The following is a 20,749-nucleotide window of genomic DNA, read 5'->3' as shown; positions in this document are numbered from 1 at the left end:
TGAATTGCATTCATATTCATGTGACAATTTGCATGAGATACAATGAGGCCATAATATGAGCACAAGTCACCGCACAACTTTTTTTCTACTCTTCTGCTGAAAATGCAATTTTTTTCTAATTTATGTTCGCATTTAAATATAACAAAAAAGGAGAGACAACTTTACTGAATGGGCAAGACTTTTTGGCATCAATGCCAGAACATTTTTTTGCAGATTAAGAAGAAACTTGTTTGTTGGGGAAGTGACTAAAATAATAATTGTATCAGCAAACAAAAAATAGAGACCAGAAAACAATAATCTTTATTTAGAAGGGCGATAAACAAAGAACTTACTTGTTGTATTACTCTGTATTATTACAAAACTTGAATGAATCTCTAGCCACAAACTATATAATCCCATGAATAACTATAATGTATTCTTTAGAATAAAGAGTAAGCCAAACAAAGAGGAGATGGACCGGCTTCCGTTTGGTCTCAAATGCATTTCTGTGATCCCATGTGCGGTCCATGTTCGCCGGGTTTCGGTTTCCATTCCCTTCGATTTTGTCAACATATGTTCAACATAATCACAAACAAGCTAGGGTATTACTTTAACACAAACATCATCGAAGTAGGAAAGAAAAAACAGATCCCAGATTCGAGAAAAGGAAGTTGAAAGGAGTTTGCTCGAAATTCAATTTTGTGCATTCGAAATTTAATTTGAGACGATTCGATGAGTTGAAATGAGTATCTTGTGCACATACTCCGGCTCGGATGATGGTGTCTTTTGTTTTCCTATTGTTATCGGCTACTTGAGCGGCTTATGCTAAATAGACAGACACATTTTTGTAACAATTCCACTCGAGGGCCTCCAAGTATGTGTGGCATTTCGAAGCCGATTGTCTAAGTGGCCATTCGTTATGGGGCGTCGAAAGTTGGCTGCACTTTTTGAAGTTCTGATGATGAATTGTGTTTGAGGTCGGGGCCAGACAGAAGCAAACAGCTGCTGATGGGCGCTGTCGGTCAAGATGAAAAGATGAGTAGTCGAGTGGTAAAAGCTATTGAACCATAACAGATGGATAGATTCCCTTTCGGTTTCTGGGTAGCCTTCTTAATGGGAGAAAGGCCTAAATATAAACATGCATCTATTTGGGGAATCTGGGGAAATCGTTTGATATTTCCATATTAATAGCATTCTGTTCACACTATTGACATTTGCGCCACTCCCTCTACCGAGTCCTGGCTGGGTCAGCTCGAGACGATTTCTTGAGACGATTTACGACTTCCGTGAAGCACTTTCAGTGGCCAGTGTGCAATCGGCATTCATGGAGTGCCTCGAATTTAAATATGTGTATACAAATCCTCCTGTCTGGTGCGTGTTTGATATGCAGTTCGTGTCTCGGATGTCTGCATTGATGGAAATTGCAAGAGGAGTTCTATATGGCAGAAAATACAGTCAACCTTCCCTACCTGAACTACTTGATTAAATATTGAAAATTTCTTCTATATATTTTCCAAACCATGTTGGCATTATTGAAGCCGGACTGTAGCCGCTCACACAAATCACAAAAAAGTCTCACATACTTCAAATGTGAACTCAAGGCAAGGAAGTTGGGATAAGAAATGGGTGGATGAGATGAGATGAGTTGGGGTGGCACTGAGATCTTGATGGGGGGTCCAGAATGAAGGGGCAGAAGCTAATCTGATTTATCAGTCTGAAAATAGATTTTGTGAAAAAGATTCCAGCCAATAGCATGAAAGGGAAAATATTCAACAGAATGGGGAATACGTTTTATGTAGCTAGTCTGGCTTGGAAGTAATTGAAATTATCAATAAGGCTGATGGGGTTTGTGCAACATTGGGCCAGTATTTGGGGGGCAACAAAGCTTCCTAATTAATGCCCCCTGAAACACCTTGGCTGGCTGAATTGCCTCAACACTTCACACACACAATACAGTTATTAATTTCAGCTAATTCGTTATGCCCCCACCACCCAATTAATCAAAGACAGAAGACCTTCATAAATCAAAAAACGAAGGAAAAAAATACATCGAGAAATAACGCCCATTAGGGATATCCTTGTTACACATAAACTATATATATATCTTGAGCTCAAGTGCTGGGAAACTGGGAAACATCAAAAACATGTTTCGGTCAATAACAATTTTTTGTTTTTTGTTTCTTATCGTTTTTGTGCCTTTATGGTTTTTTGTTTTTTGGCTTTGTACTTGGCTGTCGCTTCCACTTGAGCAATTAATACGTGAGCAAACTGGAAAATATGTCAGGGGGGGCGGTGGCGTGGGTTGGCTCCCGTCCACCAGAAGCAAGTGCAAAACAATGTTCAAGTAGTTTATTCTTTGCAGAAATCCGCCAAAAAGAAGGCAACCATCATAACATTTAGAGTGTTTGCAACAAAAAAAGTTTAGCTTCTGTTTCCATGTCGTCTGCCAATGGATTATTTTTATCACAATCCCCACACATTAAGAGAAGAAATAAAACCCGGGGGAAGACATAGACAGAAACCATAAAGCGAAACATTTTGCAATTTCGAATCCCAGACACGCCTCTCACATTGTCACACACAACTTGATCTATATATGCGTCTAGTATAGCTTTAGCCAACAAGACAACAACAATAACAATGATTATAATTATCACTGTCATTATCGTGATGATGATGATTGAGTTAGAGGTCTTGAATGAAATATCACGCATAATGAATTGTTCTCTTTCTGCAATGTCTCTGTACTTGGAAAAGTATAACACTGTCGAAAATCTGCTCATATTTCATTCAACCAAGCGGAAATCCTTTATGCCCCACCGCTCACTCGTCGTCACCCACAGCCTCCCCCCTGGGGTGGCATCCCTCTCAACCATCTCCTGTACAGTGTACACCACATCGTATAATAAATACTAACGGTTTCGCCTTTTCCAGCTTTTCCAGCCGGCTCACATTTTTGCAGCTCGTTAAATAGGCGACAGTCGAGTCCCTGTCGCTCTGCCGCTCTGTCCCTGTCTCTTTCTCACCCCCAGCTAGCCGTCTCTTTCTAAGCACTCTGCATTGTTAGCCCGTAGACTTTTTAGTTGCTTGGGTTGGGTTGCATTGTGTGAAAAAGTTTTAATTGGATGCTTATTACACAAATTTGCTCGTTTTCTTTTCTGCTCCACACATTTTCATTTTTTGTTTTTGTTTGTGGTATTTGTATTTTTTAGTTAAAAGTCAAACTGGTGCAGAAAATAGAGAGTTTTTAAGGGTTTATTGGGGATAATAAAGTTTCAGAGAGTACTGACCAACTACGAAATACTGGCCAACATTTTCAATTATTTAAAAAAACAACCCATAAATGGTACGAAATCATTTTATTAAAGTGCTCGCTTTTCATAATTCTGGCCCGAAAATAATCCAATTAGCCGGGAATTAAATGCAGTCGGTTTTGCTGCGAAAAAGGATCCAACAACTGGAATACGCGAACATGACAAAATGATTGCAATTAGAATTACAAAACGCTAATTGCATTTTACAAAATGCTTCAATTGAATTTCTAATTGCCAATTGCAGCGGCACAATGATTCTGCACATAAATGAATAATTCTAAATGGATTGCGAAATGCCGAGAGATGGAAATCAGCCAACGGGCGAGTATGAAACTAAAACTAAAACTGAAGAATGGATAAATTGTAAATTCTGTGGCAGTGGCAGTGGTAGCGGCAGTTCAGCTGTTGCCACTCAGATGACTGTTCAAAAACAATTTAGCCAAAATATTCCGCTCTGATGGAAATAAATCAAAGTATCGGTTTTGGCATCAAAAATTGCGATTTGTGTAGACCACCAGAATCACGAACTATGAAATTAAATACCCCAATAAAATATAGTATATTATGTTAGAAATGGATTTTATTACTATGCAAAAAATATACCGAATGGCAAGCGTTTGATCTTCCCATTTACGAGCCTGCCCTAAAGGCATTAAACCGCCCTGTGTATAGGAGAGAGGCTTTTATCTACCTGCATTGCCGTTTAAGATCATAAACGGCTATCAGTTAACAGCGCTTTCAAAACATCAGGGTCTGCTGTAGGGACTCTATAAAAAAGGTCTCAAATAAAAACCAAGACGACTAAGCAACGCTCTATTAAATATGTATAAACTATGGTATTTGACTTATATCCTTCCTTTTAAGAAAATTAATTGTTATATTAATAAAAACTTTATTTTATTTTATAAATTTAAGAAATCTTCTTCCAAGTTAAACTTAAAACCACCTTATCCAAACACATACCTCACACAATAGAAGGTCGAGACAAAAACCAAACCTGTTTTGGCTCCATGTGCCCCCCCCCAGAGAAGCAGCCAGAAAACCAGAGACTCGACTCTCCAAGCTGGGCTATCAACAAAGTTTTATCACAAAGAAAAGCTAAACCAGTCAACGGGTTTTATTTCGGGACTAATTTGTCGAAGGTTTCGATATTCGATACCCAAACTGATGCATCCTTACGGTTACGAGAAGGACTGGTATCTGGTCAGTGGTATCGGGTCATCTGATTTGGCCAGACTGGAAATTTTTTGATCTTTTGCGCACAAATTAACTTCAAACAGGCGTGAATAATGCCCAGCTGATCTTTTGTTTTTCGGTTTTCGTGTTTTGGGGAATCTGGAAATTCATTTCCAGCCTTAGAGTGCCCACATTAAAGTGCCGCCTGACACGCTTCCCCCGGATTTTATGACATGTGCGGTTTGAGTTATGACCTGGTCTGGCTTTTGCGTTTTTTTTTTTCTCCTCCAGCATGCTAGCTGCTGGCTTTTGTGGCATGTGCGGAGCTTGAATTTCTTTATTCCTCTCCCTTTCCATACATATTTCAGATTTCTGATAGTTTAATTGGTCTGGACTTTATGTATTTTGCGGTTTTTGTTTGCTCTCTCGCCTTAATTCTTGATTTTTTTGCCGACTTGCCACTGGTCTTGGGCGGCGGCGTAATGAAGACGTCACATGGAAGGCATATTAATGCTAATTGATTATGCCAAAGTTCCTGTCCGAGCCAAACTGTGGGAATTTTATCTTGATCGCCGAGAATGTAAGAACATTTATTGAATGAAGCACTTGGCACTTAGGCTTAGGGTGGGCTCATCAACCAACCCACGCAGAGGGCTAGCAACACCACATTAAACAATATATTTCGTTGATAGTGGTATATTAACTCACATAATAAATCGTTTTTACGATCGCAAGCCCAAGACTTTAAGGTAATTGAGACATTTAAGACACAGCAGGGCCCTCAATTCCATAGAAAGCCCCTCGTAGAAACATAAATCTGGGGATCCCTTCCAGAAATTTATGTTGACAAAACTGAGAAATTGTTGTTAAAAATTCTGTATAGGCATGTTTGGAAATCTGTAAGTCCCACACTCAATTAATTTGATTAACACTGCCATAAAAAGTCAAACATAGAATGCAGACTTGACAAACAAAGCTTTGCTAATAAAATATATAAATATATTCAGGGTGTAAACTTTTTATGGGACGCAAGTCAAAGTCGAAGTTTGGCACGATCCACTGGCCGGTAACGATAAGTGTTCTGCAGCTTTAATTGAGACATTAAAATAGTTATAAATACGGCTGCAACTTCGTAGACTGTTCATTCCCCTGTAATTTGGGATATTTATGTGAGTGCCACAAAAAAGTTGTAGAAAAACACACAGATATGTGGAAATGGTGCAATAAAAACTAAAAACAAAACAGTTTCTCTGTGGATTGCGGGCATGAGTGTAAAATTTCCGTAAAACAATTGGAAACAACCAAACGCACAGACAGACTAGTAGACCCGCAGAGTCATAAATAGTTTTCATTTCATTAGCTCGGCTTGTGTGAATTGTTCGAATATGAAAGTTCAAAATGCAAGCGAACTGAAATAATAAACACCCGACTTGTTTATCTGATCGGGAAAGTCGGGAGTGCCATAAGATGTAACTAAACTCATACTTTCATATACGAAAAACGAAAACACACACCTGTAAATGAACTTTGGACGGCGCTATGGATATGGCGTAAACAATTACTGGATCAGGCGTCACAACAGTCAGACACAATCCTCTTACCACAAATAATTTTCCGGCCAAACAACAGACACAATTCAAACACACTCGAGCCACTCAAACCAGCGGCATTTAATTAATGGCTTTTTATAAAGACTGAATAAATATTCAGTGGTCGGATATTTGCATACATTGAAATAAATAAAACCGAATTAGGAAAAAAAACACGAAATTCAGATAAACGTGGCTGGAGACTGGGGCATTCAGTATTCAGAGTAAAAGTCAACGATTTTGTTAATCGTTAAGAGGCTGATAAAGCTTACACATTTCAGGATTCGTAAGATAATATTTACACATATTTTTCACAAAATCATAAAAGATTTCTCTTTCTCTTAATTTATCTCCTTAAAAGGTGGCCCTAATTTATCTCAGTTATGCATCAGATCGGACAGCAGAAGGGCAGTTGGAATAGCCACCGCAATTCGCATAAGAGAGCAATTAAAAATCGTTTTCCATTAATCAAACTAAGTACTATGTCCGAGAATAAAATACTTCCACATCAACTTCCCCTTAGGCGTAGCCAGAAGTAATTTATGTTCACCTTACCTCTTGGCCATGGCCCATTAGGAATACAAATCTGAGTACGCCCCAAGAAGTGTTCCGCCCTCACATCCCCAAATAATAGAATATTATGTCTTTCCTTCATACGGAGACACGCAATGCATGAGTTTCAGTTTCATTCCAGTTAGCTTTCGACGCATTTTTCATTGGAGCATGCCCCTCTCATATGGCCCGAACCAACTAATTAAGCTATTTTTAAATGGCACGCACAGGCCAGTGCTAAATGGGCGTGGTTGTGCCCCAATCGTCAGCATGTCTGGCAAGATCGTGTGCCGTGGCAGCTGGGCTCAATTAATGTCGTACTGTTTGCCATTTCAATTTGCTATCTTTTTCCAATTAAATTTCGCATTCCGCCAAGAAACTTGCCGAAAAAATGACTGAATCTCAATTGGTGGAATAAAAAAAGCTATATACAAAATAAAAAATAGATACAGAATTGTATCTATATCATAAACAGACTGAAATACATATATTTGACATTGAACTCTTTTCGGCATTCACGCCCACTTGACTGGTGCTGAGTTTTATGCACAGCAACAGCTAGACATTTATTTTTTGTTTAATTAAAGATCGCCAAATTAAAATTTAAACATTTTTCATCAGCAGCATATATAGAACTCATCAACGTCGGGGGCATAAATAAATTTGTCTGCCATTCTGTTCGGTTCGGGTCTGATTGCATCCAAGAAGTTACGGCATCTTTCAGCGAATTAATCGAGGCTAATATTAGAGATGACTGGCAGGCGTTAGATTAATTGTTGAATCTACATGGGCCCCAGTACACACTCTTGTGCCAAATTTATGGTAATATTGTGTGGTTTGAGTTTATGCCTCCCTGGGGTAGAATTTAATGTCATCCCATGCCCGTTTTTATGGCCGACGAATGAACTTTACACCTCGGCCATTAAATAACTCATTAAACGCGGGGAGGGAAGCCTTATTAGTCCTACAGATTAGACAAATTTCAATGAAGCACATGGGCCAAAGATTTACGAGTTCGACTGATTATGAATAATGAAGTAAGTGCAAGAATTTTGAACGCAATTTTGGATTTCCCAATCGAACCCCCCAGTGAACAAACGTCTCATTGAGGCCAAAATTCCACAACACCTTGGGGTAAACAATTTGAGAGTTTCGAAGGCGCCAAATCGAAGGGTTGTAAACAAAACAATTTGTGTGTTTGTCTAATTAAAGCTCACAAAAATAGAATGAAAGCAATCTAACCAGATTTCTATATTATGAAGGCGCTTGTAATCCCCTGGGGAAACATGCCGACGCATATTTATTATCAAAAAATGTATAGTATGTGAGTCTGGCGGCTATTGAATTTATTGATGCCCCAACCAAAACGAGTTTTCTGTGGACAAACCTCCCAAAAAAAAGCAATAAATGAATGGCTATTTAAATAAAAACACAAGCAGCAAATATAAAGTATGAAACTCAGCTTTTTGCAAATCGTGCCTAATTTGCATTGGCGCCAAAAGGTCCCAAAGAATTATGTTTTTTTGGCAAAAAATACATGGCATTCGAAATTTATATTCGACGCAATGAGAATTAATTAGCCAGGTTGGAAGCTTACCTGATCTTGGCAAAAGTATCCGAATCCGATGATGCCGGCAATGGCCAGAAAGAGGCAAAACACAATGATTGTTCGTATTTTGGAGCGGGGTTCCATTTTCTTGATTTCATAAACTCCACTGGGTAGCAGTAAGGCAAAATCACTATCGACTTGAACAGAGACGTTCTTATGCATATCCATGGGCATGATCCATTCCCCCCGATCAGTGTCCTTTTTTCAAACCGACTGCTCTATGCCATCACCAACAGGATCGAATCATATTGGGAGTCGCGAGCCGGGAATCGGTGGCAAGGCAGCCTCAATCATACTTCATAGTCGATTCCCCGATAAGAACTCTGGAAGTGGGCCACCGACACAACCATAACAGTCAGCGCGGAAATGTTTATATTTATTTTTTTTTGTTGTTTTACGGTAGCTGAAAAGAGAGAAAAGCTATTTACAAAATTTGTTTCAACGAAAAGCAAATGGAATTAGTTAGACTCGGCCCGATAAGAGAAAATATAATGCATTATGTCTGGCTGTTATCGGACACTTTCCCCCACAGGGCTTTTAAAAAAACACCTCAACAAATCAAGCTATTGGCTGATAAGGAACTGATAGTGAGGCAGCATAGGTGTATATTGGTTTTATATTTAAATTATAATTAGGGAGGACAGGCTACCAATTTTTAGTAGCCACATTTAGGTGGGAAATCTTGAAATGACCGGCACGAGTACGAATAAACACTCACATATATTGCCAAGAACATAAATCAGAGAATGATGACGGCGGATAAACAAGTAAAAATAGATAATAATACGAAAGAAGAGCTATAGATACTCTTTATTATTTTATACTTGAAACATTTATTACAAAAATATCTTAAAAATGTGGGTTATCGGTGCCCTTATCGCATTAAGTTTTATAAATTGATTTAGCACTGATTCAGGGGTTACAACGTAAATAAACAAATAGGATCCCTTGCAGGGAAAGTGTATTTATTTAAAAACCTCCAACTAGTCTGTTTGACGCCCAAGCGGCTACATTCTTGAACAGGTCTGCTACGTAGGCGCTTTCGCCGCACTGCCGCTGCGATGTGCAATTGTAAACAAATTGCAAAGTAGCTTCTTGGCGAAAAACATAAATAATATAAATAAAAAATCGCTGAATGGCGTCGGATGTGGGGAATCATGCTGTGGAGTTGCAACATCATGGCGTTGCTGGTTGCTTTTCCTCCGCACCAGATGCCGATTTGGAGCGTGTGTTCAACCAAATTATTAGTTTCCCCTGTGACGGGGCACTGTGACGTCAGTCTAATGGAAATAATAATAGAATTTAGCCATTTCGATGCAGCAAACAAGGCAAAACAACAAACAAAAATACAAAGAGAGTGGCAGACAGAGCGGGACGGCACGATAACAGCTGTTCGACGGCAAGAGCCAATTTGACAAATTCGCCAATTTACCTTGTTTTTCACTCTTGCACCGTCGCCCCCAAGCAGGCGAGCTGATTTTTCACAATTATTGGGATGGCACAGGTTTATTTGTTTACATTTTTGGGAATTTTCGTTAGTTACACGGTCAGTTAGCGCGCCTTCTGTTTGTGCCACACATTTCGCGACGGAGACCAAAAAGGTCGCTTTTTTCACTTTCACTCGATTTGGGAATCTTTTTTCATAGTTTGGTCAGCACTTGGCACTTTCTGGTTTATAAATTATTTGTTTTTAGCCAGTATTTTAGCGTTTTGCGCGTATTTTGGGGCGATTTTTCGTGCGAGACTCCGCGGAGGCAACGTCCGGCAGGGTTGTTGGAATCAAAATACGCAATCCGAATGCACCTTACGGATTTCCTTACGTTACGAGCCAGTCCAACAGCTGATGAACGCGTTAGGCACAAAATTTCATCGCGCAAAGATACAGGCGGTTAAGATACAGATACATTTTACAATTCTGTTAAAAGTTAACATTTGGTACACCCTGTGCCTCTGTAAACAAATTTGAAGTGTCGAATTATCGATAACTAGCCGGCAATTTTAAATCTGTCTTGGATAATTAATATAACAACATCCTGACAAAATCACTTTTTGATTAAAAAATAGTGGAAAATGCAGAAAAAATGGCCAAATAGAATAGGGCCCAGATGGGCCCCTCCGAAGGCCATATCTTTACCAAAACCCATCCGATTCTTAAACGGAATACCTTAAATTATTTGTAGAAGGATTCTCCATCAATCTGCATCAAAATCTACCAACGAAATATTTTTCCGATTTTTTGTCATATTTTCTGGAGGGTCCCCTTCAAAAATGAGGAATATGTATGGGACCACAATATGGCCACCTCCAAAGGCCATAACTTTTAAAAACCCATTTTTTAAACCATTTTTTTTTTTAATTTTTAAAACCCATCCAATTCTTAAACGGAATACCTTAAATGATTTGTAGAACAATTCTCCATCAATTTGCATCAAAATCTACCAACGAAATATTTTTTCGATTTTTTGTTAAATTTTTTTGGGGATCCACTTCAAAAATGAGGAATATGCATGGAACGACAATCTGGGACCCTCCGCAGGCCATATCTTTACCAAAACCTATCCGATTCTTAAACGGAATACCTTAAATGATTTGTAGAAGGATGCTCCATCAATCTGCATCAAAATCTCACAACGAAATATTTTTTCTTTTTTTTTGTCCAATTTTCTGGAGGGTCCCCTCCAAAAATGAGGAATATGCATGGAACGACAATCTGTGGCCCTCCGAAGTTCATATCTTTACCAAAATTCATCCGATTCTTAAACGTAATACCTTTAATGATTTGTAGAAGGATGCTCCATCAATCTGCATCAAAATCTCACAACGAAATATTTTTTTGATTTTTTGTCATATTTTTTGGAGGGTCCCCTTCAAAAATGAGGAATATGCATGGAACGACTATCTGTGGCCCTCCAAAGTCCATATCTTTTCCAAAACCCATCCGATTCTTAAACGGAATACCTTAAATGATTTGTAGAAGGATTCTCCATCAATCTGCATCAAAATCTACCAACGAAATATTTTTTCGATTTTTTGTTAAATTTTTTTGGGGATCCACTTCAAAAATGAGGAATATGCATGGAACGACAATCTGGGACCCTCCGCAGGCCATATCTTTACCAAAACCTATCCGATTCTTAAGCGGAATACCTTAAATGATTTGTAGAAGGATGCTCCATCAATCTGCATCAAAATCTACCAACGAAATATTTTTTCGATTTTTTGTCAAATTTTCTGGAGGGTCCCCTTCAAAAATGAGGAATATGCATGGAACGACTATCTGTGGCCCTCCGAAGTCCATATCTTTTCCAAAATCCATCCGATTCTTAAACGTAATACCTTTAATGATTTGTAGAAGGATTCTCCATCAATCTGCATCAAAATCTCACAACGAAATATTTTTTTGATTTTTTGTCATATTTTTTGGAGGGTCCCCTTCAAAAATGAGGAATATGCATGGAACGACTATCTGTGGCCCTCCAAAGTCCATATCTTTACCAAAACCCATCCGATTCTTAAACGGAATACTTTAAATGATTTGTAGAAGGATTCTCCGTCAATCTGCATCAAAATCTACCAACGAAATATTTTTTCCATTTTTTGTCAAATTTTCTGGAGGGTCCCCTTCAAAAATGAGGAATATGCATGGAACGACTATCTGTGGCCCTCCGAAGTCCATATCTTTATCAAAACCCATCCGATTCTTAAACGAAATACCTTAAATGATTTGTAGAAGGATTCTCCATCAATCTGCATCAAAATCTACCAACGAAATATTTTTTCGATTTTTTGTTAAATTTTTTTGGGGATCCACTTCAAAAATGAGGAACATGCATGGAACGACAATCTGGGACCCTCCGCAGGCCATATCTTTACCAAAACCTATCCGATTCTTAAACGGAATGCCTTAAATGATTTGTAGAAGGATGCTCCATCAATCTGCATCAAAATCTCACAACGAAATATTTTTTCGTTTTTTTGTCAAATTTTCTGGAGGGTCCCCTTCAAAAATGAGGAATATGCATGGAACGACTATCTGTGGCCCTCCGAAGTCCATATCTTTATCAAAACCCATCCGATTCTTAAACGGAATACCTTAAATGATTTGTAGAAGGATGCTCCATCAATCTGCATCAAAATCTCACAACGAAATATTTTTCGTTTTTTTGTCAAATTTTCTGGAGGGTCCCCTTCAAAAATGAGGAATATGCATGGAACGACTATCTGTGGCCCTCCGAAGTCCATATCTTTACCAAAACCTATCCGATTCTTAAACGGAATGCCTTAAATGATTTGTAGAAGGATGCTCCATCAATCTGCATCAAAATCTCACAACGAAATATTTTTTCGTTTTTTTGTCAAATTTTCTGGAGGGTCCCCTCCAAAAATGAGGAATATGCATGGAACGACAATCTGTGGCCCTCCGAAGTTCATATCTTTACCAAAATTCATCCGATTCTTAAACGGAATACCTTAAATGATTTGTAGAAGGATGCTCCATCAATCTGCATCAAAATCTCACAACGAAATATTTTTTTGATTTTTTGTCATATTTTTTGGAGGGTCCCCTTCAAAAATGAGGAATATGCATGGAACGACTATCTGTGGCCCTCCAAAGTCCATATCTTTTCCAAAACCCATCCGATTCTTAAACGGAATACCTTAAATGATTTGTAGAAGGATTCTCCATCAATCTGCATCAAAATCTACCAACGAAATATTTTTTCGATTTTTTGTTAAATTTTTTTGGGGATCCACTTCAAAAATGAGGAATATGCATGGAACGACAATCTGGGACCCTCCGCAGGCCATATCTTTACCAAAACCTATCCGATTCTTAAACGGAATACCTTAAATGATTTGTAGAAGGATGCTCCATCAATCTGCATCAAAATCTACCAACGAAATATTTTTTCGATTTTTTGTCAAATTTTCTGGAGGGTCCCCTTCAAAAATGAGGAATATGCATGGAACGACTATCTGTGGCCCTCCGAAGTCCATATCTTTTCCAAAATCCATCCGATTCTTAAACGTAATACCTTTAATGATTTGTAGAAGGATTCTCCATCAATCTGCATCAAAATCTCACAACGAAATATTTTTTTGATTTTTTGTCATATTTTTTGGAGGGTCCCCTTCAAAAATGAGGAATATGCATGGAACGACTATCTGTGGCCCTCCGAAGTCCATATCTTTATCAAAACCCATCCGATTCTTAAACGGAATACCTTAAATGATTTGTAGAAGGATTCTCCATCAATCTGCATCAAAATCTACCAACGAAATATTTTTTCGATTTTTTGTTAAATTTTTTTGGGGATCCACTTCAAAAATGAGGAATATGCATGGAACGACAATCTGGGACCCTCCGCAGGCCATATCTTTACCAAAACCTATCCGATTCTTAAACGGAATGCCTTAAATGATTTGTAGAAGGATGCTCCATCAATCTGCATCAAAATCTCACAACGAAATATTTTTTCGTTTTTTTGTCAAATTTTCTGGAGGGTCCCCTTCAAAAATGAGGAATATGCATGGAACGACTATCTGTGGCCCTCCGAAGTCCATATCTTTATCAAAACCCATCCGATTCTTAAACGGAATACCTTAAATGATTTGTAGAAGGATTCTCCATCAATCTGCATCAAAATCTACCAACGAAATATTTTTTCGATTTTTTGTCAAATTTTCTGGAGGGTCCCCTTCAAAAATGAGGAATATGCATGGAACGACAATCTGTGACCCTCCGCAGGCCATATCTTTACCAAAACCCATCCGATTCTTCCCAAAACCCATCCGATTCTACAAAACGATTTGTAGACCGATTCTCGATCAATCGGCACCAAAATCTACCAACGAAATATTTTTTCGTTTTTTTTGTCAAATTTTCTGGAGGGTCCCCTTCAAAAATAGTTTAAATGCCTCTGCTGAGGCGATATCTTGGCCAAAACTCAACAAATTCTTGAGCGGAATACCTTAAACAATTTGTAGATAGATTTGTTTTTAATTTCCATTAAAATTTCAGTCAATGTCAGTTCCGTTTCAAAAATTAAGGACTTCCGTATTAAATAATTACAACGATATTATTTATTTCGTAATTAACCGATTTTTCGTTCATTTTATTAGTAAGTTCCAAATGTGTGGGAAAAACTATTAACTTAGGGCTAATATTAATCACAGAACACACGTGCCACGAAAGGGATTTCAACTAGTTAGCTCCACCGCCACCGCCACCTCCCGATGACACTGAGCTGGCATTTCCAGCGCTGGCCGCGAAAAGCTTCCGCAGATTCTGCAAGATTCCCCAGACTACAGTACCCGCAGTTCCCAGAGTCTCAAGGACATCAAATCCCGTGCTATCGATGGCCGTCTCACGGTCCTCCTCCGTTTCGATGGCCGAAGAGCTGGCGTTTCCACTGACATGCGGATGATGGACTCCTTCGTGGCCAACCAGCCGGTGACGATTGGTCTCCACATGGGTGTTGTTAACCCCACCACCGCCAACCGTAGCCAACAGGTGTCTCACCGGTTCCAGAACCGGAATAGCCAGCTTGATGCGGTTCCAGGTATCGGGCGCCTCGGTGGAGCCCTCATGCTGCTCACCGATGGCCATCAGCTCCAGGTCGTCGTCCAGAGTAATTCGCTCAGTGGCCGGATCGTCATCGGTGTCGAAGGACAAATCGACACTGGCATTTGCCTTTTCGGGCAATTTCAACAAACCAAGGAATAACTGTTGGACCTTCACGGAATTACTGGTCTCTGCCTCATTTTGCTCGAAATCGAACTCCTGCCGAGGATAATTATTCTTATTTTGGCTAACGAAGCTGGTGATATGCCGCATCCCATTTCCAGGAGCGGATTCAGCTGGCCTGGCGTAGACTGTTGGCGTCGTCAGAAAAAGCAACCACACGAACTATGGAGAGATGGGAAAAAGAGGGAATATTAATTGGCGCTTAATGACCCGCTGGCCATATGTACGTGCATGAATATTGAATATTCGATCGGAAGATCGAGAAATAATGAGGCTTTCTATATTCAAATCTCACTGTACACGCGCCTCTTAGCCTTGAAATTGTTCTATAAGTTATGACTGACTGTTCGGAATCGAAGATGAATTAATATTTCGCATAGGATTTGTTTTTCCGAATAATATTAAATAATTAATATTACAAGGACAAATTTGTTTTTAAAACTCCTAGTTTTACGTAGTTTAAGCGGAAGGCTTCCATATTTAAAAATGTATATAGTTTTATGAGTCATTGGGCTATTTTTTGTATTTCAAACACAGCTATTGAACTCCGTAAAAATCAGCAATGTCAAATGCTTACGTTCAAGAAGACAAGAAGGCATATGGAACTATATGTGGAACTGGACAAACGCAACATTGTCAATGAAAAAAATCACGGCTCTAGCCCTCGGCTAGAAAACGAAACTTAAATTGAAAATCGAAACCGATACCGAAACCGAAACCGTTGCCAGCAAAAGCAAAAATTGAACTAAGCCAATGAATACTTGGGTGACCAGAGCCCGGCTGAAGGCAGTCGGTCGGTCAATAATGAAATTAATATTCAACTAATGTACTAGCAATTGTAGTACCCAAATTTAAAACATTGTGCATTTATAGAGCCCCGCTCTCTGGGTTTCGAGAAGTATCCCATTAATCATATCTGTATCTCAGGAGGCGAGGATTTTTCAATTTTCAAATTTTCAGAACATAGTAGTCTTTGAGTTTAGAGTTTGATGGAACATTCAATGATTTTGCTCAGTATCTAGGCACCAGTTTGTGTTACAACATTAAATTTTAACCTTTTACATTTTCGACCAAAATTCAAAATTTGTGTAAAATTTCAAGTGAATATTTAGTATGCGGTTATTTGGTAAATTAACACATTTTTTACATGTAAGTACAAGTTTGGTTATCAGCAAATGAAATTAATTTAAATTAGCCCCAAAATTTAATGTATATGATTTTTTTTTTGGTTTGGCTTTCCTAAAATATTGTGTCAAAATTTTGATCTAATAATTTTTCAAATGAAGGAAGCTTTGAGAAGAATTTTATTTTGGAATTAAATTATTTTTCCCAAATTAAATTAAAAATACCAAGTCATAGTAGGCTATACAATTTAAATTTCAAGTGTCATCAGATTCTATTGAAACTATTCAGTATAAATTCCGGCCCACATCTCACACTACTCTTTTTTCCTAAAACAAATATTAAAATAAATTATTTGATGTTTTCCTTTTCGATAAAGTAAACAAAATTTTAGTTAATACAATTGAAACGTACAATGCCCGGGATATTTGGCAGCAGTCCAACTAATCGCCTCGGGCCGCATCTCCTGCAGATATCGCGGTGTTTAAGCTACCATGTCCCGCTCTTCCGGCCACGTAATATCCAGCAGTCACGCAAGCTAAGCCAGCTATGCTGCAGTGCTTTCGCGCGATCCCGATCTGGTGCCTGCAATCCTGCCTGTAACCGTGTACAGCCGTATTCCCAGAAGGGCAGCAGTGTGTTTAGCCACAACGACAATGTGGACATGTTACGTAAAAGAGTCAGCTTCTCTGGAGCATCGGAGTCGAACAAACAGCTCCTACCAGTGGGGTTGCTTACTCCAGAATCAGAGAGCGGCAAGGAGTTGAAGATTGTGATTGTGCCACTGGACCTGTCCAGCATGGATGCTGTTACGTTGAAGGAGACCCTAGAGACTATCAACCAACTGCGCCTCTACGCACACCACATCGAAGCTTTCTCCAACACCATGATCGAGGAGTACAACGCCTTAAGTGATGCAATGCAGGAGGTGGAGGAAACTAGTTCGGAGCTAGCCGAGGTACAGCAACAACTAGAGCGGGCAAGGCAGGAGATATCCAGTGAGAATAAACAGTTTTGGGAATCATTCAGCACACCGTCCATGCCAGCGGCCGATGTGGACGCCGTCTCCGGGCTAAGCCTAGGCGGCAGTAAACCTATGGAGACACGGCAGGAGGCAGTCAGCAGCTGTCTTCAGGCCGGGTTGGCTCAGACGGCACCAGTGACTGCGGCTCCCAGTTCTACCTCCACCATGCTGCAACCGAAGCCCTCCACAAATGCTACGGTTCCACAACCACCTCGAAATCCCATTCAATTTGCTGCTTTCGATGCAAACCTGAAAGATCCCCTCTTCGGGGATGATGTTGTGGAGGAGGTGCATGTGGATGTGCCTACGGAGCTGGGCCAACGGCTTAATGAGTTGGCCGTCTCCTCAATGGAGCTGTCCTTCGAGATGGACATGACCAATCTGAAGGACGCACTAGCCAATCCGCCCAACGATAGTGGGAACCTTCAAGATCCCATGATTTGTATGCACACAAAGGTGGAACTGGATGCACCCGGAACTGTGCAGAACACCGTGCCTCTCAAGTTCAATGCCCTGATTTCGGGAGTGGTCGAGTTGGATAAAGAGAAGCTGAATGTTAACCAGATCACCGACGAACAGATGCCAGGATTCAATGACGACCTTACTTCGCTGGCCGCCAATCTCTGCAGCACAGCTCTGGAGAAGGGCTTCTCTACGTCCTCTGGAAATCCCCCGGGGCCCTTTATTTCCGACCTCGAGCTGACCAAATCCGAGGAAGCAATGAAAGAAAGGCGCATCGATACGAGTCTGTTGCATCCCGCTGCCCAAATTGGTCATGTGGCTAAAAAAATGTCGGCCATCGTTCCCGACGTTAAAGAGGATGTGAAGGGCAAAGATGGCTGCAAGCATCCGCCCATCAAGCCAAAAAAGAAGTGCCCCGGCAAGTGTCCTTTGATCACTGATCCCTGCAAAGAAGACCCCTGCAAGCGCCCGGACAAGTCCAAGAAGCCAAAAAAGAAGGCTTCCAGCGCCTTAGTGGTAACCGCCCAGGCTGGCTGCGGGAAAAAGAAAAATTCCTGCGGCAAAGGAGGAGGAGGTGGCAAGAAAAGCAACCCATGCGCCAAGAAAGGAGGTGGTGGCAAGAAAAAGAAGCCATGCAACCCGAATGCCAAAGGTAAGAAGAAAACTAAAAAACCTTGCAACAAGAATGCCAAAGGTAAGAAGAAAGGAGGAGGCGGCTGCGGCAAGAAAGGTGGGGATAAGAAAAAGAATCCCTGCGGCAAGAAAGGCGGAGATAAGAAAAAGGATCCCTGCGCCAAGTTGAAGAAGGGAGGTGGCAAGAAGGATCCCTGCGGCAAGAAAGACAAAGGTGGGGATAAGAAGAAAAAGGATCCCTGTGCCAAGTTTAAGAAAGGAGGCAAAGGTGGTAAGAATGATCCCTGCGCCAAGAAAGGAGGCAAAGGCGGTAAGAAGAAGGATCCCTGCGCCAAGTTCAAGAAGGGTGGCAAGGGAGGCAAGGGAGGTGGCTGCAAGAAGTTCTCCACCTATGCACCCAACAAACGCTACCTCTCTACTGCCCTTGGCCAGACTGCTGCTCCGCGAGGACCCCGTTTCCTGGTCTACTCCACCCGTGTGCGTCGCAACTACACTGTCCCCGCCTCAAAGAAAACTCCTTGCCAGTGTCCCATGTGCCAGAAACACAGATTACTGGCCGATTCTGTCGAAGCTCCCGCCCGGTTTGTCATCAATTCCTCCCTGATGCGTCGCCGGTTCGGAAGCCTGAGTGGCATGGACCTGATAAAGCGTTCCTTCTCAAAGAAGAAGAAGAAGGCACCTGGCAAGTGCGGTTCCATGGCGCAAAAGTATCCAAAAAGTCGCGGCAAGGACAAGAAGGAACGAACTGGTCTCCGAACGGACTGCTTTTCCTCCGACGACTCGTGCGGTACCAAGAGCTGCTCCGGAAGATGCGACAAGGTGCCGTTTCCCCGAAAGAAGTGTGACCCCAAAAAGAAGAAAAGGAGCGGCAAAAAGAGCAAAAAGGGTGGAAAGAGCAAAAAGAGTGCGTAATCCTTAAATATCTATATAGTTTACCAAACATTTCACTTCCATGATCCTTGCAGAGTAGGCATATCGCTGGTCAAGGATGCACGCTTGCCCCTGAAGTACTGGTACCAGTGCCAAAGGTCGTTCAGCACGCACTCCGCCTGCCAAATCAAGCCTGAGCCGTTGCTCAACAACAAAGGGTACGCCTTAAGGATTCCGAATCCCTACAAAATTGACATAGTTCCTGTTTCCAAGCCTATCCCAACCGATTTTGGTAAGAATTCAACGCTCATTCAACCATCCATTCTATGCCACTTTCCCCCACTAGATGTCCTGGTTCGAACGGGTTCCGTGGCCATCTCGGGTTCAGACATCCATGTCTATGAAAAGGGCAACAGTATTGTAGAAGCCATTACCCTGGGTCACGATGCCACCGGATATGTGGAAGAGGTAGGACGCTCTGTCCGAAACTTGCGGGTGGGAGATCGCGTAGTCATGGAATCGGCGCTATCCTGCGGCATCTGCGACTTGTGCAAACGGGGCCAGTACAATATGTGTAGCGGCATGGTCTACAATGGATTCATGACAACCTACCAAACCCATCCGGGGGATCTATGCCATCGCTTAGATCCATCCATCAGCATGGACGAGGGCACCCTCGTCCAGACACTGGCCCTGGGCTGCCAGGCTTGCCTCACGGGCAGTGTAACACCCACAAGCAACGTCCTCATCATCGGTGCCTGCCCAACAGCCGTGTCAGCGGGTCTTTGTGCCCGAGCCATGGGCGCCAAGAGTGTGGTTATTGGTGGCTTGAGTGGAAAAGCATTGGAAGCGGTGTCTCGAGATTTTGGTTTCGACACCGTCACCATCGACGAGAGTCGTTTGTTTGGCGAGGTGTTGGAGGCCATGTACTGCAAGTTCCATGACTGGCCCGACCGTGTCATCAATTGCTCCATCTCTGCCCTGACAATGAACCTGGCCGTGATGGCCCTGCAACCCAGTGGTATTTGCGTGCTGGCCGAGTGCGATTCAGAATGCGCCAGCTTCAATGCCCTGGACGTCCTAATGAAGAATATCCGATTGATACCCAGTTTTCGTAGCGCAAATATGTAAGTAGATCTTTCATAGGAAACCGAAAAGTAATCGCATTCCCCCACAGGTATCCAACCGCCCTGCAGCTTATGAAATCGGGTCGAGCTCCCATGAGGCAGCTCATCGCCGGAACCTTCCCAATGAGCCACGCTGAGGAGGCCTTCTGTGCGGCCCTAAAGGAATCCGATGAGGGCCTTGGAAAAGTTATTGTCAACTGTGCCGACGAAACAGGACCCGAGGCGAGAAAAAAGCCAAAATCCTTTCAAAAGTCGTAAAAAATTGTCGTTTTCTTGCTAAATGCCGTGTGTAGGAAACACAAAATAAATACATCTTAGTTTTTGGTTGAAATTCTTTGTTTCTTGTTTTTAGTTTAACAAATAAAACAATTAATTTAATATTGCAACAAAAATCGCTTCGCATTTTACTATGATCGGCGTGACCCAAAAACAATTCATTTGAAAGTGCGCTCTTTTAAATGATACGAACAAATAACAGCTTCCTATAATTTATGAATTCTCTCTGGCTCATAAGTAGTAGATTTATATGTATACATACAATCAT

At 41.1% G+C, this 20,749-nt stretch overlaps 3 protein-coding genes across 5 annotated transcripts in view; 1 reads left to right on the top strand and 2 right to left on the bottom strand.

Moving 5' to 3' along the window:
- Positions 1–10,015, bottom strand: part of Hs6st (heparan sulfate 6-O-sulfotransferase) — a 79,580-nt gene extending 69,565 nt beyond the window's left edge. Inside the window, exons 1-2 of the mRNA XM_017248973.3 lie at positions 9,652–10,015; positions 8,208–8,622 (exon numbers count right to left, since the gene is read on the bottom strand). Of these exons, the coding sequence (XP_017104462.1) occupies positions 8,208–8,393 (186 nt within the window). The 5' untranslated portion in view covers positions 8,394–8,622; positions 9,652–10,015. The remainder of the gene's footprint in view (positions 1–8,207; positions 8,623–9,651) is intronic.
- Positions 10,016–14,280: 4,265 nt separating this feature from the next.
- LOC108130354 (uncharacterized) lies at positions 14,281–15,695 on the bottom strand. Its single transcript, XM_017248756.3, has 2 exons — positions 15,545–15,695; positions 14,281–15,129 (listed from the first exon to the last, which is right to left on the bottom strand). Exons 1-2 carry the CDS (start codon positions 15,599–15,601, stop codon positions 14,425–14,427), a joined length of 762 nt encoding a protein of 253 aa, XP_017104245.2. The 5' UTR covers positions 15,602–15,695; the 3' UTR covers positions 14,281–14,424.
- A 263-nt stretch (positions 15,696–15,958) lies between these two features.
- On the top strand, positions 15,959–20,536 carry LOC108130614 (uncharacterized). 3 transcript variants are annotated; one of them, XM_070281178.1, is made up of 5 exons: positions 15,959–16,116; positions 16,562–19,112; positions 19,179–19,370; positions 19,425–20,205; positions 20,256–20,536. In XM_070281178.1, the coding sequence occupies exons 1-5, from the start codon at positions 16,081–16,083 to the stop codon at positions 20,461–20,463; spliced, it is 3,768 nt and encodes a 1,255-aa protein (XP_070137279.1). In that variant the 5' UTR covers positions 15,959–16,080; the 3' UTR covers positions 20,464–20,536. The 3 variants fall into 3 exon arrangements, with proteins under 3 accessions (XP_070137279.1, XP_070137278.1, XP_017104661.2); XM_070281177.1 differs by having other exon boundaries at positions 15,961–16,116; positions 16,469–19,112; XM_017249172.3 differs by lacking the exons at positions 19,425–20,205; positions 20,256–20,536 and having other exon boundaries at positions 15,961–16,116; positions 16,469–19,112; positions 19,174–19,315.
- The last annotated feature ends 213 nt before the right edge of the window (positions 20,537–20,749 follow it).

This window comes from Drosophila bipectinata, chromosome 3R, assembly GCF_030179905.1.
Source record: "Drosophila bipectinata strain 14024-0381.07 chromosome 3R, DbipHiC1v2, whole genome shotgun sequence".
NCBI classification, from domain to species: domain Eukaryota; kingdom Metazoa; phylum Arthropoda; class Insecta; order Diptera; family Drosophilidae; genus Drosophila; species Drosophila bipectinata.
The sequence above is the reverse complement of the archived record's forward strand: the minus strand, read 5'-3'. Positions and strand labels throughout refer to the sequence as shown.

Excerpts from the sequence above, each read along its gene's own strand:
- LOC108130354 (XM_017248756.3), bottom strand. The coding sequence starts at position 15,601 with ATGTTGCGTTTGTCCAGTTCCACATATAGTTCCATATGCCTTCTTGTC. Across the intron at positions 15,130-15,544 it reads GCCTTCTTGTCTTCTTGAAC|TTCGTGTGGTTGCTTTTTCT; the intron begins GTAAGCATTTGA and ends ATCTCTCCATAG.
- LOC108130614 (XM_070281177.1), top strand. The coding sequence starts at position 16,505 with ATGCCCGGGATATTTGGCAGCAGTCCAACTAATCGCCTCGGGCCGCAT. Across the intron at positions 19,371-19,424 it reads GCCTATCCCAACCGATTTTG|ATGTCCTGGTTCGAACGGGT; the intron begins GTAAGAATTCAA and ends TTCCCCCACTAG. Across the intron at positions 20,206-20,255 it reads AGTTTTCGTAGCGCAAATAT|GTATCCAACCGCCCTGCAGC; the intron begins GTAAGTAGATCT and ends ATTCCCCCACAG.